At 38.1% G+C, this 16,362-nt stretch overlaps 2 protein-coding genes across 24 annotated transcripts in view; one reads left to right on the forward strand and one right to left on the reverse strand.

The window, feature by feature from the left end:
* LOC146344110 (general transcription factor IIE subunit 1-like) overlaps window positions 1–16,362 on the forward strand; it is a 57,690-nt gene that overhangs the window by 23,819 nt on the left and 17,509 nt on the right. The gene's annotated exons all lie outside the window — the stretch shown is intronic.
* The window catches only part of PCM1 (pericentriolar material 1), a 52,842-nt gene continuing 36,828 nt past the window's right edge, over window positions 349–16,362 (reverse strand). For 7 of the 21 annotated variants that reach the window (XM_084856647.1, XM_084856635.1, XM_084856652.1 and 4 more), the window contains 16 exons: window positions 15,609–15,776; window positions 13,655–13,711; window positions 11,832–12,004; window positions 11,617–11,745; window positions 10,263–10,383; window positions 9,934–10,074; window positions 9,435–9,568; window positions 8,833–8,967; window positions 7,922–8,119; window positions 6,433–6,492; window positions 5,673–5,808; window positions 4,261–4,418; window positions 3,912–3,996; window positions 2,692–2,948; window positions 2,234–2,326; window positions 1,860–2,112 (listed from right to left, as the gene is read on the reverse strand). In XM_084856647.1, the coding sequence (XP_084712773.1) occupies window positions 1,942–2,112; window positions 2,234–2,326; window positions 2,692–2,948; window positions 3,912–3,996; window positions 4,261–4,418; window positions 5,673–5,808; window positions 6,433–6,492; window positions 7,922–8,119; window positions 8,833–8,967; window positions 9,435–9,568; window positions 9,934–10,074; window positions 10,263–10,383; window positions 11,617–11,745; window positions 11,832–12,004; window positions 13,655–13,711; window positions 15,609–15,776 (2,216 nt within the window). In that variant the 3' untranslated portion in view covers window positions 1,860–1,941. Of the gene's footprint in view, window positions 1,391–1,859; window positions 2,113–2,233; window positions 2,327–2,691; window positions 2,949–3,911; window positions 3,997–4,260; window positions 4,419–5,672; window positions 5,809–6,432; window positions 6,493–7,921; window positions 8,120–8,832; window positions 8,968–9,434; window positions 9,569–9,933; window positions 10,075–10,262; window positions 10,384–11,616; window positions 11,746–11,831; window positions 12,005–13,654; window positions 13,712–15,608; window positions 15,777–16,362 lie in introns of those variants that run through there. The other 14 variants (XM_084856655.1, XM_084856651.1, XM_084856638.1 and 11 more) reach the window with 9 other exon arrangements.

Raw genomic sequence — 16,362 nt, forward strand, 5'->3', positions numbered from 1 at the left:
CACTCTCCCTCCCTCTGGTGATAAGCAGTGTTCAGAGCAACAAAAACAAAAGAGGTTGGAGCTAAAGTCTCTAACAAAGCCTTGTTCTGGAGTGCGTTCAAGTTTTGTTACCTTTGGAAGGAAGGAAGGAAAAGAACAGGTCAGAAGTAGCCCAATTCTGTTTAGGCTTCTTCCAAATTCAATGCACATTCCCTAATAGACACCAGCATAGTTCACACTATTCCTATATCAGGGATCTTGTGTGTCAATTTACATCATCCTTCTGGTTAGCTGTTCAGCTGTTGCCATCAGCATAAAATCCCTCAAGAAAAGTAATGGCAGAGCATATCACATTTTTCATGCCTGAGCACCAATATGAGGACTTTCGTTCTTCTGATTTGATATGGCCCCTGATAGCACTGCTCAATTTAGCGTGCCCTCTGTATATATTGTCTCATATAACAAAAGCCATATACTTTCATTCATATGTCCTTGCTGATCCATTCTGTATATACTGCACCTTTAAAATGACTATGTGTATCATTCAGTGTTACACTTTTGATTTTTGGGAGGGGAGGAAATCAAACTGTAGTTAAAAGTAGGATGTTCTCAGTTCCAGTTGCATCAGATACTGGAAAGCAAGACACTGTCTTAACTATATTCTAGCCTACTTAAAAGTAAGTCTCAGATTGCTTTCACAGAACAGTGAGCAAGATGATAGGCACCAATGCTCTTCTCCACATGCATGGGCAAGAGATCCTCCATGAGTTCTATAGCACATTGTGCTAGAACAGGCTAACACCATTCTCATTCTTCCACTTGTGTAAAAAGGAATATCTTTGGGTTCAGTTTCACTTTCCTTGCACCATGCTTTAAGCACACGATACAAACCAGCTCTTCTATGACTGAAGACACCTTCTGAATGCAGAAGGGCACCTTTAGATCCAGCCCATTGTCATTGCTCAGGAAACTACCATGGTCTTGTGAGAACAGACGTTACACTTTACGAAACAAGGTAGCAATAAAGTACAAAAATAATTCAATACAAATTGTTTCCTTGAATCTAGAACACTTGACTCTATTAGAGCTTCATATGCATTGTTCAAAACACATCTACATACATGTCAAACTTTATTTAAAACTACATTTTAAAATTGCTAAAATCACAATAAAAATAAAAAGACAAGACAGAAAAGAACTGTGCAGCCAGACTGAAAGCTCAGTTTTAGCTGTTTAGACTTTTATGGGCAAACGTTAACATGCCTATTCTAAAAGGCAGTGTGTGAAAAACTAATTTACATTTTTATACAGATTAGAACAGATGAAGTTTAGCAATTTTCTATTCATAGACAAATTAAGCCAAGAAGGGGCCTTAGAGGTCATTTTCACGCACTTTGGGCTCCAACAGTCTCTGTAAAAGGGAAATCGCAACTGTTTAGCAACAATATGAAATACATCTTTATTTTGGAAATAATTTGACCAAGGATTCCTTCTGAACTTTGCAGACTATATTCAGCATAGACACCAGTTCAAGGCCTTAGATGCATACTGATGCATACGTGGAGCTCTTGCTCACCCTTCCCTGTTCATTTAAATACAAGCAGATGACTCGTGAACACAAGGAACCCCCTCTCTCCCACTATATCCACTGAAATGAATGTGGCAGCACTTATGGGTACATTCAAGATCCCATATTTGGAAAAAAATGGCAGTATTGGGGAATCGCAGGGGGAAAAAGGGAAAAGTGCAGGTGCTGCCCAACTAACTTTCATCTGCATGGGAAAGCCAATTCACTGATCACAGCCACAGCAAGATAAATTAGCACAATGGCTTTGTGAATCTCCCCTTCTACCAACAGTGAAAATGACATATGTCTGCACATAAAAGGAAAATGCCAAATCTTGCTCCCAACATTTCAGAGTCTGCTATAATCCATAACATGTGTAAATTAAACTAGTTGAGTCAAGTTAAGTAGGACATGTTAGAATAAGGAAATTTAAGATTCTCACCTGGTTCCTTCAGCATTTGAGGATCTCCTACTAATTCTTCACCATGAATTTCTGAATCAGCTAGTATTTCTTCAGTGATACTGTTGGTCTGAGCCTCTCCCACCATTTTTTTCATTAGATCTTCCTGGAGATTGATAAATTCAGAACAGTTCCCACAACTGACTATTCTTTGCCCATTTCCTGAGTACAATACTTTTAGAAATAACATTTTTTTGTCTTGTACAATTCTCCATTTTCAAACATACCTCTGAATAGACTGCAAGTTTAAGGGGCAAGTCTTCAACTTTTACAAAGTCATCTTCATCTGATTTCTGACTGACATTTCCAGAGCCAGTTTCCTGTTGACATAATATTTTAAAGACTAGATTCTCAATAACGTACCTAGCCAATATTAAGCACTTGTAAGCTACACCAGTTTCTGTAGGAGAGTTAAGCACACCCCCAACTTTTTCCCCACTGAAATCAATGGGACTGAAAAGTGCTTAATGTTATTTGGATCATGGCTTTTAAGCCATAATTGTCCAAAATGAATGGGAAGCTGCTCTCTTGAATACATGCAAAAGGGGCATGCTAAAAACACAGGTTTGAGAAGACCCCTGAACTAAGCACTCTCCAGGTTCAGATCACATTTTACTGTGTAAGTTAAGAAATTTTATATTTAAAAGGAAAGGCAAAACAACACCTCAAGTTAAGCTATACATACGTATTCATTCACCAATACAGGAGACTCTGTATTGGGACTGCCAACCACAGAGCTTTCAGGAGTTCCTGACAAAGATTTGTTTTCTCCATGTACAGTGTCTAAATTTTGACTTTCATTTTCAGCTAATGAAGCATCTGGTTCTTCTATTGTTAATACAGTACTGGCATTAAGATCGTCAGCAACTCTAAGAGCTAAGGATGGTGTATCTTCCATTATATTAAGATAGTGAGGCACCAGCGCAGGTAAATTCTGATCATCTGCAAAAAAAAAATCCGAACAATATTTTACCATACTGCCTGCAATGATAGTACACGTGTTCAGTAAAGAGGCCAGACTGGGACTGCTTGGTAGAGGTATAGAATAGACAAGATATTGCTAACATGTAACACAGTAGTTAAGAAGCAATGAAGGCACTTCTAAAGGCCAAATAAAACTGATGTCTTAAAAACAGCATGCTAAAATGCTCAAACCAGTAAAGAGTCTTACAGTGCTATACGCTGCTATTCGGATTTAGGATCCACTGACTTTAATGGGATTCACTTCCAGGAAAGTGAGTATAGGCTTTCAGCTTTAAAGGCTGAAAGAACATGATAATCCACTATGCTACTGAAGTGCGTTCTGCATCTTGTTCAGCACTGACGGCCACACATCATTTGCACAGCATGTATACATGAACAGGGTAGATGCTGGGCCATTTGTAGCAGACCAGCTCTTACTGCCAGGTAATCTAAGCTCAAATGATTGGACAAGAACCCAGAATCAACACTTTTTTCCAGTCCACAATTCAGTGATTATAGTTTAACTATCTTATTGTTTTAAAGGAGCTGAGCAAAGCTTAGATCATGTGAACACTGATTATTATATTCAAACCCCCCTTCCACTCCTCCAAGGTTGGGAACTTGACCTCAGAGGACAAAAAAAGAGGGTGTTTCAGTGGGCGGGGAAGGGAGGAGACTGAAGAGGCCAGAATATAAGGTCTCCTGAGGCCTCTCCAGCCTCCTTCCCTCCCACTCCGAAGTGCCCAAGCTCTCATAATGTACTAATCATTCTAATCATACCAAGTGTGGAATAAATGCCTCCCCCCGCCACACACACACACGGAGTCCAATTATAAACATGACTGCAAAAGTTTGAAACATTCCCTCTCCCCCACTCCTTTTTTTTCCAGAACAAGAACTGCATTGCAAATCAGTTTCTCTGAAAAAATGCATTCATTTTACCTTGAGCTTTTACAGCATTTACAGACTCTTGCTCACAAGATAAAGTCTGACAACCATTTGGATTCTCAGATTTGCTTTGTAAAACCTGTGAGGAAATAACAGATCAATCAAAATGGTAAAAACCCATGGATTTAACTTAATTTTAACTAGTTATGAACAGATAAAGCTCCAATATTCTTGCAGTGTAGACTAACAGGGAAGCGACACTTCAGCTAATTCAGGTTTCAGAGTTTTTCCCACCTACTCACAGATCTAGAAGACTTCTATAAATCTAAACCAATAAAGCAGGTTAATAAATCTATCTAGAGCCCATCACCAATACTACCCTATTTTGTCATTCTGTCAGTACCTGCTCTTGTTCATTTTCAGCTATAGTTTCAGTGTTTGCTTGGAGGGATGTTTGCACATCCACAGGTCCTTCTTCGAATTCATCTATTTCTTCTTCTTCATTTTCATCTTCTCCACTTCCATAATTAGTTAAAGCTTGTGTTTCTGCTTTAGATAAGCCTGAATTGAAATATGATGTAAACTATAAATAAAGAACTGTATGTACATGTGTGTGTACATATAAATTAAAGCCATGGGGTGGGCTCTAAAGGGGCTATTTAAGCATATGCCAAGGATTGGGTAAAGGGATTTTTAAGGTTTTTTCCCCCTTTGATAGCAGATCTTCCACATCACATCACAAACACCTTTTGAAAGCCCTGTCATTTTCAAAGTAGCCTGTCAATGTAGCATTAGTGATGGCTTGGGTTTAAGAAACACAAACTCAAATACTATTTTGGAACACAAAGCTGTGTTGGGTGGCTTTGGATTCTGGCCATGTTTTGACAACTCTCATTGCTAGAGACCACACTGTGGAAATAAGTCTTAGATATGAAAAAGTGAGCCACTGAGGATGGTTGTGTTCTGCAGATGGATAATTAACACCATACTCCAATGCATGTTTGTTCAGAAGTAAGTCCTACCTACCATATTCAGTGGGGCTTACTTCCAGGTAAATATGCACAGGACTGAAGTCTGAGCCTGTAATCCAAAGAAGTCTTCTATGACCATAAGAGAACAGAGAACACAAAGAGGTTGCTCAGATGATCAGTGGAGGAAACAATGCAGCGTCGGTTGTTTCCCCTGCTCCTACCTGTGCTGGTTGCGTGACCAGGATTATCCTAATTACCCACGCTGTGTTGTCCAAACCTGGTGTGTGCGTACTGAATTTTCACTCACCCTACAACCCCTACTGCAAGCCATGGGTTGCAGGGTGCATGAAAATTCACTATGCCCATGCTGCGGGCTGGGTTCGGACAATACGGCAACCTGTAATACGGCAACCCGTAATACAGCAAGATAAATTAAGAGTAATCCTGCCCCATGACCAGCAGGGGTGGGAGAAACTTCAATGCTGCGTTTTTCCCCCCACTGATCATCCGGACCTAGTCAAAGAGTTCTTTGTAGTTTTAACTGCATTTTAAAACTAAAGTTTGCTTTACCTTCCATAGGAGATGCAGCAGTGAAAACCTGCTGAAGATACATGTAATCAGCTTCATTTTATTCTGGCCTATATACACCTTAAGAGTGCAACTGGACAGTATTCAGATAGTAAAACATTTTGACTGATACATTTAAAAGTGGATAGAATGAAAATAGTATGAACATTTCTATCTAAAGACAACTGGTGCTAGAAGATAGATCCAGTGCCCTTGTAGAAGATATTTTGAAACTTTATTGTGAAAAGCTGCAACTGAAACAATAGAAACTTCTTACTTATAGACACTGGACACCTTTCACTCTCTTCTTCTTCCTGGTCAGAAGCATCTGATCTTGTACTTCTTGGAACTTCTCTGTTGTTGAATATTGCAGATTCATGAGCTTGCTTAATAGTTTCAGTTTCATCTTTGTCCTAGATATAAAGCAAATTAATCCTCTTTGAAATTACAAAGTAAATACATTGTATTTACAGTAGACAAAAATGTGGGTGAATCCTATATTGTCCATTTTACAAATATCTGAGCTTTACAATACTGCTGAAACTCTACTAAGCCTACAGACGTTACTTAAAACATCACTAAGGCAGGGAAGATCAAGTAAATGTGGTATGAACTGCAACACATAAGCTAAATTTCAAGAAGCTGCTCAGCAACTTCCTGCCCTGCTTGTGAGCTGCCATGAGGTATCTGGTTGTCTGGTGCTGGATATATAGTTCAGTATTTTTGCTGCTCCATGCCATTGAAAAAGAAAAGAAAAAAGAGAGCAAAATGACAATTTCTGCTCATTGTGCATCCTAGTTTGAGTGGGATAACGCTTGAGTATGGTTCCAGTCAGAGACAATATATTTTGCTGAATCACTTCTCAGATGGTCATATACTCATGAATTTGAGGGAAAAAAGGGGGGGGGATCACTTCGCTTTAAAACTGACCACTTCTGAGAAAATTACTATTATTGTTTATAATTACCTTTAATTGTCAAGTCTATTACAGAAAATGCAAGCCCATATTTTCACCATTGTTGTAAAGAAAAACTTACTTTATCTTCATCAATATCTTCAGTAGATGAACAGACTACTTCTTCAAGTGCTCTTTTTGCCTAGAAAGTAGAGAATTGAAAAAGTAGTGCAACTACATAAGATGGGAGATTAAATCATCTCTAAGAAAGAAACCAACTTGAGTACTAGTAATGAGAGATCAGTTATTGCTTCTTTGTCCCAGTAAGATTTGGTGGAACCAGTGAGCTTCAGCACTAGGAACAAGTTAATCTAATTAGTCTGCAAAGTGTTTCCTGAAACACTGTAAGATTACAATGTATTACAGACAGGGAGTGTACTATACCAGCCTTCCCCTACCTAATGTCCTCCAGATGTGTTAGACTACAATTCCCAGCTTTTCTGACCATTGGCTATGCTGGCTGGGCTTGATGGGAGTTGAAGTGCAAAACATATGGAGAGCACCAGGTTGGGGAAAGCCTCTATACCCTTTATCAGGAATATTTTCTCTTTTCCTGTACCTCTTTCTGAGGATCAATTCAACTTTGAGCCCAAGGAAGGCTTCTGTGAAATGTGAACTGACTGTTCTGCGATTTTTAGCTGGTCCTTAGCTATTATAATGGTCATGTTTGGTTTTTTTAGTACTGCTTGACACTGCAAATAGTTAATATTAATGCTTCTATTTGTGCAATTTTGTTCTATCAGAACAGGCTATTAGATATGGATTGTTAAATCAGAATTTAAGGTAAATCATATGTTATTTATGAGTTGCTATTTGCAGTAAGGTAAATGTATTCCTGGCAATTTCTTGTGTAGGCACACAACTTAATGATATGTTGGAAGATACTTGAAACTTCTAGGTGAGGTTCAAAGTAAGATAGGAAGAATTTGCAGAGTTTGGAAAGTAGTCTTTCAAACAGTAAACACAGTCATCCTGATTGCCGCCAGACACCTCCCAGCTACAAACACTAAGGATGCTTCTTCATGGTATGTGACACAAGTGGAGTCTTACAAGCCACATCCATGTCTGAAGATAAAGACAATGAAGAAGATTGACATGTCCTTTTTTCAGAACCCATGAATAGTAAGTTTCCAAAGAGTACTTATATCCTTTATGCTTAAAGTGTCATCTGAAAGCATCCCTTAATAAGGAGAATGCAAGGAAGCATATAGATCTAAAATAAAAGCGGTCTAGACAAGCCTTCCCTAATCTGGTGTCCTCCAGATGTGTTGGGCTACAATTTCCACCAGCCCCAACTAGCATGTTCAATTGTCATAAATGATGGCAACTATGGTCCAGGTGACCCAGACAATGACTCCTGAGGAGACCTCAGTCCTATCTGCCCTGAAGAAAAATACTGACAGGAAGGGATAATGTAAAAGAAACTGTTCAGTTTAAATTTACGCATCAGCTACTGATAGTAGACAGCAGAGTTGGCCAAATTTAGAAATTAAAAAAAACACTATATTTTAAAGGTAATATAAAGCTCCATTCTCTAGGAAAATTATTCATATTTAAAGTGTAAAATTAACCTCTTTGGTATAAGATTGTATTACTCCATCTGCTTCGATTTTCCTTTTACTTCTTTGCTTTATTGTAAGGCTATTGTTGTCCAAGTCTTGCATGAGTTTAAAGAAGGCTAGTTCATTGAATAAGACTTCAGAAATCTCCACAAGGAGGTCCTCCCCACAATCCTTTAGCTTCCTACCAGCAAATTTTGCCAGTGAATCCTGTCAAAAAAGAAAATGAGAGTTTTGGTTTTATTTATTACATTTATATATGTCACCCATCCCCAAAGTATTCAGGGTGGCATATATGGTGGCATTCAGCCAGTATGGTGGATGTGAGAATAAAGTTGGATAACCTCTATCCAACTTTACCCTCACAACCACCATACTAGCTAGATGACCTGCCCAAGGTCATCTACTGAGCTTCATGGTTAAATAGGGTTCTAAACTCAAACCTGCCTAGTCCAGTACTCTAACCATTACACCACACACTCCATTTTATTCTGCCAATTTTTGAAAATCTAAAGCAGAAATACAGAGGGCACAACTGATCAGGACATTCTTCTGCTCAGAGGGGGGGGGGGTATGCGCAACCACTGAGATTACATTCCAAATGATACATTAAAAGCAAAATGCCGTAACATGTCAGATATCCACTACAAGTTGTACTTTCAAGACTTTAGAATTGAGCCGCTTAGTACTTACGGTGTAGCAACCTTTATGTTAATTTTCAAAGTCAATGAGTGTTTATGAAGAGCTCTGCTTTGACTCTGTAGTTCTGTGCAAAAGACTCACTGATGTGGTAAAACCAGCTATCACCGCAGGAAGGAACATTCACATCGAAGCAACAAGGTTAAATAATCTCATCTTACCGTAACTATACTGATTGTGAAAATGAGGTCTAAGACTAAGGAGAACTCAAATTGTATACCGACCTGCAACATGCTACCAAGTTGGTTATGAAACATCTTCACAAATTCTTTGCTTTCATCATTTTGTTGAGTAAGGGTTAAGACCATACGCCTTACTGAAGTCAAGAGCTGAGTAGAACATACTTCATCCATGTGCTCCTAAGCAAGAGTTAAAAATTGATTACTCTTTACTTAAAAGATACACACAAAGAAAAATACCTTTCTTTGACATGTTTTGCTTTTATTCATAGTACTTTACATACAAGTAGTAAGTCTGCCAGTTTCAAAGTTGATGTCCCAGAACAGCAAAGCAGATATTTGCTTACAGATTAGGGAACATAAAGGCAGCTTCCCAGTACATGCACAGTAGGATAAGAGCTACAATGGCTATGCATTGAAAAGATTTTAACTTATCAGACTTTGCACAAGGCCATGAACAGTGGCTAAGCAAAAATGTGCACTCCTGGGAAGGGAGCATTTATTGTTTGAGAAGGGGAAAAGGTAAGGAAGGATTGTCTCCTCTGTAAATCAAGACTGTTACTTAAGAGAAAATAACTACAGTTTTTCATAAAAAACAGCTTGACATTCTTCTGATCTGCATTTACTGAAATTAGAATTTTGATTACCTTCAGAAAAGGGATAACCTCTTTCATAATGGCTTTAATTTGCCGGTCAAGCTGCTTAGTATCTATTCGAGGACAAGGAACAGCAGGTACTTCAGTAGGCTGTGGTGCACAATGGCTTTCAACTGTATCTGAACCTTTAAAGAGAAAAGAGTATACTTAAGTCAACATTCTTTTCACAAAGCTGCAATTTCAATATATGTAACAATTTCTGGTTCTTCGAGTATATAAAGATTTCATCTTATTTTAGCAGTTAAGCATATTCAAGGATATAAAGTCAAATATATCAAGTCCATAATCACTCTTATAAACACGATCAAACATTTATATACCCATAAGGTGGGTATATAAACGCTTTAACTTTAGGTGTTAAGGCACCTAACACAGCTGTTTCTGAAGATTAGGCCAGGACAGTATCTGCATGGAAGACTGCCCAGAAAGGATGTGTATGTTCCTTTGAAAAAGGGCAAGATATAACTGTGACAAATGAATAAATAGATACCTTCCAGTTTGGAGGCAGGAACACTCTGGAGATTACTACAACAACCATCCTCAGAGTCAAGGTTACTTTCGGCTGCCATTTTCATCCGTTCATATTCTCTCATCCGAGCCAGTGCCTGATCTAAATGAATCACAGTGTTGCCTATGTTTAGGCAACAAAATCTTTTACAATATATATTTTAGGTTTTGAAAATCAAGCATTAATATGTGTAGATTAAGTACAAAAACTGCAAGAAGAAATGGTGATTATTGCTAAGTTTACTGAGTGCACCAATTAAACATTAATTGATAGTTCGCAGGTGTGACTGTAACTGCCAGGTCTATGCTTACCAAGATCATCAGTAGCAAAGGGTTCAAAATTTGAAGATGCAGACATGGTACTGCCATTGTCTGCATCATTTTGTTCACACTCTCTACAGGCTCCTTGGTCAAAGTTCTTCTCAAATGTCTCCTTAAAAAAGTGAAACAGAAGAAGTTGGCACATGTTCTTCTACAAACAACTAGCTATCCTCAAACTCTCTCCTGTTTTTATAAATTACTACCCAGGATCTTAAATTAAGAATTCAGATCTTAACGTGTCTACAGCTGAGGCGAATCCTTCAGTGTCTTGCACTCATTATTTGTACCAGCGTTAGGGCTTTGCTAGAAATGGTTGGAAAACTGGATTACAATTAATTCTTCTTCAGGAAATTCACTGGATAAAGTACTTCATTCTCCCAAGCTAGGAAACACCTGCCAGAAAGAAAAATCTATCTATTGTCCAGGACTAGAGGAGAGAGCTCTGTCCTAGGTAAAACACAGAGAACAACTGGGGTAAAATCAGAGAGTAATGGGTCTGATGCAAAGACCCTATATCACATGATCCTTGCCTTTCCTGGGCAATGAGGGGAGTTAACCTATTCTTGGATGCCTCCTCATATCAAACTGAGAAGCAACAGTTCTCACTTTTACAAGAATCCTTAACTGTTAGAACAGGTAAGCTCAAACTACAGTGTGTTAAACCCAATGTTACATTAATGGATTTCCACTAATGCTATTTTATGTAGATATAGATATAGATACACACACGTGTGCGTGCGTGCGTGCGTGAGAGAGAGAGAGAGAGAGAGAGGCACAACCCTACGTGTATTTACTTGGAAGCAATTCCCACTGTTCAATAGGACATAAGTGTATTTAGGATTGCAGCCTTTGCCAAGTACACAGATCTGAGAGAATTGGACTAAAAAGCTCTGGTAAAGTCAAAAGATGCTATTTATTTATTCATTCATTCATTCATTCATTCATTCATTCCATTTCTATACCGCCCAATAGCCGAAGCTCTGAGGAATGAGCATGAGTTGACCTGAATTGTTACCTCACCCCTAGCATAGACCAATCATCAACAAAACTTTAAAGACTTCCATGATTTAATTTTATGGGGGACATCACCTACACTTTTATACAAACACTTAAATGAAAAAGTATTTCCCTCTGCTTTTATAGAATTTGCTGACAAGACTTTTCCATAATTCTCAACTGGAGTTATTCTAAGATGTATATTCACATCCAAGCCAAATGGTTCAAAGCTGTGCAGCTTTTGGATATGACATGTATGGGTAACAGGTTCCTAAGCTGAAACCAAAAACACTTCTTTAATGTAAATTTTACGTTAAAATACCCCAAATAAAGTTTTCAAAAATCTTACATCATCAGTAGTTGCAAGGCTTTCACTGGGAGTAAGTTCTGAATTTGATCCTACCCACGCTGCTGAGCTCAGTGCTTTTGGATGTTCTCCTTTTGAATTATCTTCAGAAGCATGTCTGGTCACTATATCCTATATAATGCAACAGTTTTGTTAAGTAAAAGTTTTCACAATATAGCCTTAACAAAAAAACAAACCAAAAATGATTTTTAAGGTACCTGCAAAGCATACAATGCTCTTTGTCTCAAATAATCTGTATTTAGCATCTGGAGCTCATGAAACAGCTCTATGAGAAAATGAGGGCGAGATTCATTTTGAGATATCAAAGTAGCTACTTCAGAATAAATGGTGTCTCGCAAAGCTTCAAACATAGAAAGATCACTGCCCGTTTCTGTAGAAAGATAAATTAATAAATCCCATCATTGTTCTCTATTGACATTTCTTTCCTATCAGAACATACAGAATTTAAGGAAGATGTACCTTATGGATGAGATCAGTCCTTCCACCCCTCCCATGAGTTGTTGGACAGTGTTTCTGCTCGTGCACAAAGGGAAGGGGTGATATTTCCTTCCATTAGCAGCTCCCTGTGCTTCATAGGAGTAGAGCTCTAGAGGGCCCCCAATCTTGGGAAGAGCTAATGCTGAAATGATGTGTGTGAAGAGCCCTTGTGCATGAGGGGAGTATGCGCACAACAGCTGCGATCCAAGTCAGTGTCCTTTTTTTTTTTTTTTTAAGCATAGCTTGAACTACAGTGACAAATAAATTTCTGCATTTTGTATTTTATAGATTAAATATATCCACCAAATATCTGCACAAAAGCCCCTGCTGAAGTTTACTTTAGGTGGGGTGGTGGTAGGAATCCTATTTCACCCTTAGTACTAAATACAGCAAAGCACTACTAACTTAACACCGCAACCCTGAATGTTTGCCGTAATGTATTTGGTTGAAACACAACAGTGATCTGAGTCAGTACTCTGCAGGTTAGTAACACTCAGTCATGTAGCACTTGAAAAAAAATGCTGAAATCCAAAGCAACCCTTGCTGCCCATGGAACTAGTTGCACAGTTCTTTGGATCCTGGACTAAAGACTCTACATGTTTCACAGTTTACTTCATGTGCCTATGAAAGCTCATGGCATAATATATTTGTTAAGTCTTTAAGGTGCCAAACAATTCTTGTATTTGCTCTTGATGTTAGCTGAGCACGTGTGTAAGTATACTAAAATCCAGTTTTAAGTTTCAGCAACCACAATTTGGTCTTTACATTAGGCAGTAATCAATGTATGTCCTTTATTTTATTTTATTTCAAAAAGGATAGGTAGGATTCAATACTTCTTTTCTACTTCACCCAACCAGTATGATAGATCTCCTTTTGCCTGAGACTAAGTGAGTGCCTATTTGAGCACCAACTCTGATTTGCTTGCAGGACACACTGCTGAAGTTTCACTACAGCACAAATGGTAACAATTTAGATCCGTACCACCTCTGCATAATACAATATCTGGATTTTCAAGAGCTTGCCTAGTCAGAAAGGCCTGAATGATTAACAGCCTGCACTAAGCATAGCAACACACTTGCATTTTCCTGGCAGCAACCATATGATGCTTCTCTGCCCATTGTTGATGGTCTGACGGCAGCTCAAAACAGCAGATTGCAAACAATAGCTTTCTTTATTGCATCTTGCCTATCTCAAGACACAAATGGCTAGAACCAAATATCAGATTTACTAACACACTGAGGTTAGTTTCTAACATCAAAGATGCTAGCATAAAAGTCTGCCTGAAATTCACCTCCTCTGACATGGAAATCCTAAATTGAAGATATGTAGGGGCTGGTTGCAACTTTTGAGTGATGATAATAATAATAATAATAAAGCAGCCAATCAGGAAAGCAAGTAGATAAAACTGTTTACATTAGTTTGCAGAATCATTTGGATTATTTCACTTTTTGCTAATTCAATAAAGCAAGCTATAGAAAACAAAATTTAGGATAAGAGATCAGAAAATTAAGTAAATTTAGAAGCTAAGCAGCTAGTGTATTACCTGGTGCTTCTATGCATGCATTTCTGTTAGACTGCTGCAGTATTCTCCTAGCATGTGCTGCAGGAAAGGTGTGGGTGGGAAGGACAGACAGTGATAAACACAAAAATGTGTATCAGAAATAAAGGCATGGCCTAATGAAATAATGGGAGAAAGGCTACTTAGTAATCCAAATGAATTTTTTTAAAAAAAATCCCCTGAGAGCCCAAGTCAGGTGGAAAAAACCTGACCAAATATATATGTATACTTAGAGATACACACACGAAAAATCCAGGAAGAAAAAGTAAAGATTTCAAAAAGGATTTTTCAAGTATATGCATGGGTTTTCTGGCTCAATAGCCGGTGTCCACTAACACAATTCTATTGAAATCAGAATTTAAATTTAATTTATTTACAAATAAAATTGAAAATATAATACTTCAATAAAATTGAATTAAGTCTCAAGACTAAGCTAGTCTCCCACAATTTCAAAGCATCCCAAAAGCGGGGAGAGAGAGAGAGAAACCTCCCCCACACACACACACACACACTGATAAAAAGGGACACTTGATTGCATTTGGATGCAAAGTTAAACCATAGTTTAGCATTATGAGAATAAGGCCAGACTCCCCCTAGGATCACACACTCCACCCTCTCCTCCAGAGTGCCTATGAGAAAGGAAGCTTCTGCTCTGGATTAACCATAGTTTAATGTATCATCTGAACCGTAAACAGCAGTTAAAATAAATCAGTTTAATAAATTATGGTTAGCTGATGCTGTCTAAGTTCAGACAACACAAGCTGAAAAAACAGAAAACAAAAGGTTCTGAAGCATACAAGTCTGGGGTTGGGAGAGGTAGGCTCATTCTCATAATACTAAACTGTGGGTTAGGCTACATCCAAACCAGCCCACTGTCAAGTTATTATGTATGTTTGAAATGCATTTTGCACATTTGAAAAGAGCGGTATGGTTTTCTCATTTAGGTGCTTTGCTCTTCAAAGCAAAGAAACATTGTTTATGGTGCTATTTTGACATCCAGTATTTTATTTCAAACACTACGTACAACAAATAATGGGTTGGATCCAGAGTTAAGCATGCGGGGCTGGCAAAAGCTACATTCTCTACTCCCTTCTCCCCAAAGTAGCCCTCCTAGGCCACCCAAAATGCTCCACCAAGTGCTGAAGAACCCTGTTGAATGGGGTGGGCTGCAGCCGGGGGGGGGGGGGGTTGAGGTAGAAGGGGGAATACCTGCAAATTGAACAGAACCACCATCCAAGCACTTCTGCTTGATTTGAGGGGAATCCCACTTGACTTTCAGTCTCCTTTGCCATAGCCCACCCCTTTCAGCAGGGGCTCCCAATCCTCAGTGGAGCATTTTCGGGAGCAGACTACCGTGGAGAGGAGGGAACAGAGAAGTCAGCTTCTGCCAGCCCCATTACGTGCAAGATAACCCATTGACTAAATATATGCTTGAACATGTCCCTTTAGAAGTGAAAAAGTGAAGTGTTGAACAGTAAATTATATGCAGAATCAGCCATTTCATTCAGAAACATGTTGCTAACCTTTGATTTTTTTTTAACTCAAGAAGGATCTCTTATTAAAAAGAAACCAATGTTTCAACTCAACATTATAAGATTTTAAGATAATGGCTACAACATAATGTACTCTAGTTTGGGAAATTTTTAAGATGTCTCTATGCATGGTTACTTGTATTCAGTTGTCATTACATTTAAAAGGACCTTAAAAGAATGCGATTGTATTAAGGAGGGCCTGAAGTTCCATACATTCTCTCACAACAGTACTTTCTATCTAGACATCTTTAATGGAGATTTTATCTGATAACAAGTAATAATTACATGAATGTAACAGACCATTACCAGAAAATTCCAATCCCAGAATTTAAGTGCATGTAAATAACCACTGAATCAATTCAGTTTAGAAGGAAATCTCTTTAACTATTTTTTTAAAAAAACAGTACCTGAGGACATTTCTGATGATCTACTGTACTTAATTATTTTTTCTAGTTGTTCCCGATTCTTTTTACTGAACACTTTTGCTTGAACAATTTCTTCTTTCCGAGTTGAGTGCCTACTCCTATTGCTCTTGTAAGGCTCACATGTACTAGAAACACTGGCACTTTCAAAACCTTAAAATGAAAAGTTATATTTTTACAACTTGCCCCAAAACATTATTCAAAAATTTGAAACATTCAATTAAACAACACAGTTTCAGATAAATTAACACATTTTGAAGGTCTCAGTTAACAGATTCTGGACAGATCAATATATAAATCAGGGTAACCAACTTAGTCTCAATTTTTAGAAAAAATTGATGGAGGACAGGTTTGTCAATGGCTATTAGCCATGACAACACATTGGAACCTCCGTGTTCCAAGGCAACATACCTTGGAACAGTATTAAATCTTGAAGACAAAGAGGTGAAGGCTGTCACCTTAATTAATGCTTTGCTTGTGAATTTCCCAGAGGCATCTGGCTAACAGAATACTGGATTAGAAAGACACATGCTTTCATCCAGCATGGCAGGTCTTATCATCTTAACCACATTATGTTCATTTAAAACACAAAATTAATAAAATCTCAACGATTATCTTGTGAGACTGAAAACTTCTACTACGTTTAACATTATTTTCAATGTTCTTATCTGTAAAGATTACAAAAGGGTAGCCAAAGTACATTTAAGGGTAATTAACCTACACTAAATGATGTCACTAG

This window comes from Heloderma suspectum, chromosome 5, assembly GCF_057233095.1.
Source record: "Heloderma suspectum isolate Gila_16-S chromosome 5, 16-S_ref, whole genome shotgun sequence".
Taxonomy (NCBI): domain Eukaryota; kingdom Metazoa; phylum Chordata; class Lepidosauria; order Squamata; family Helodermatidae; genus Heloderma; species Heloderma suspectum.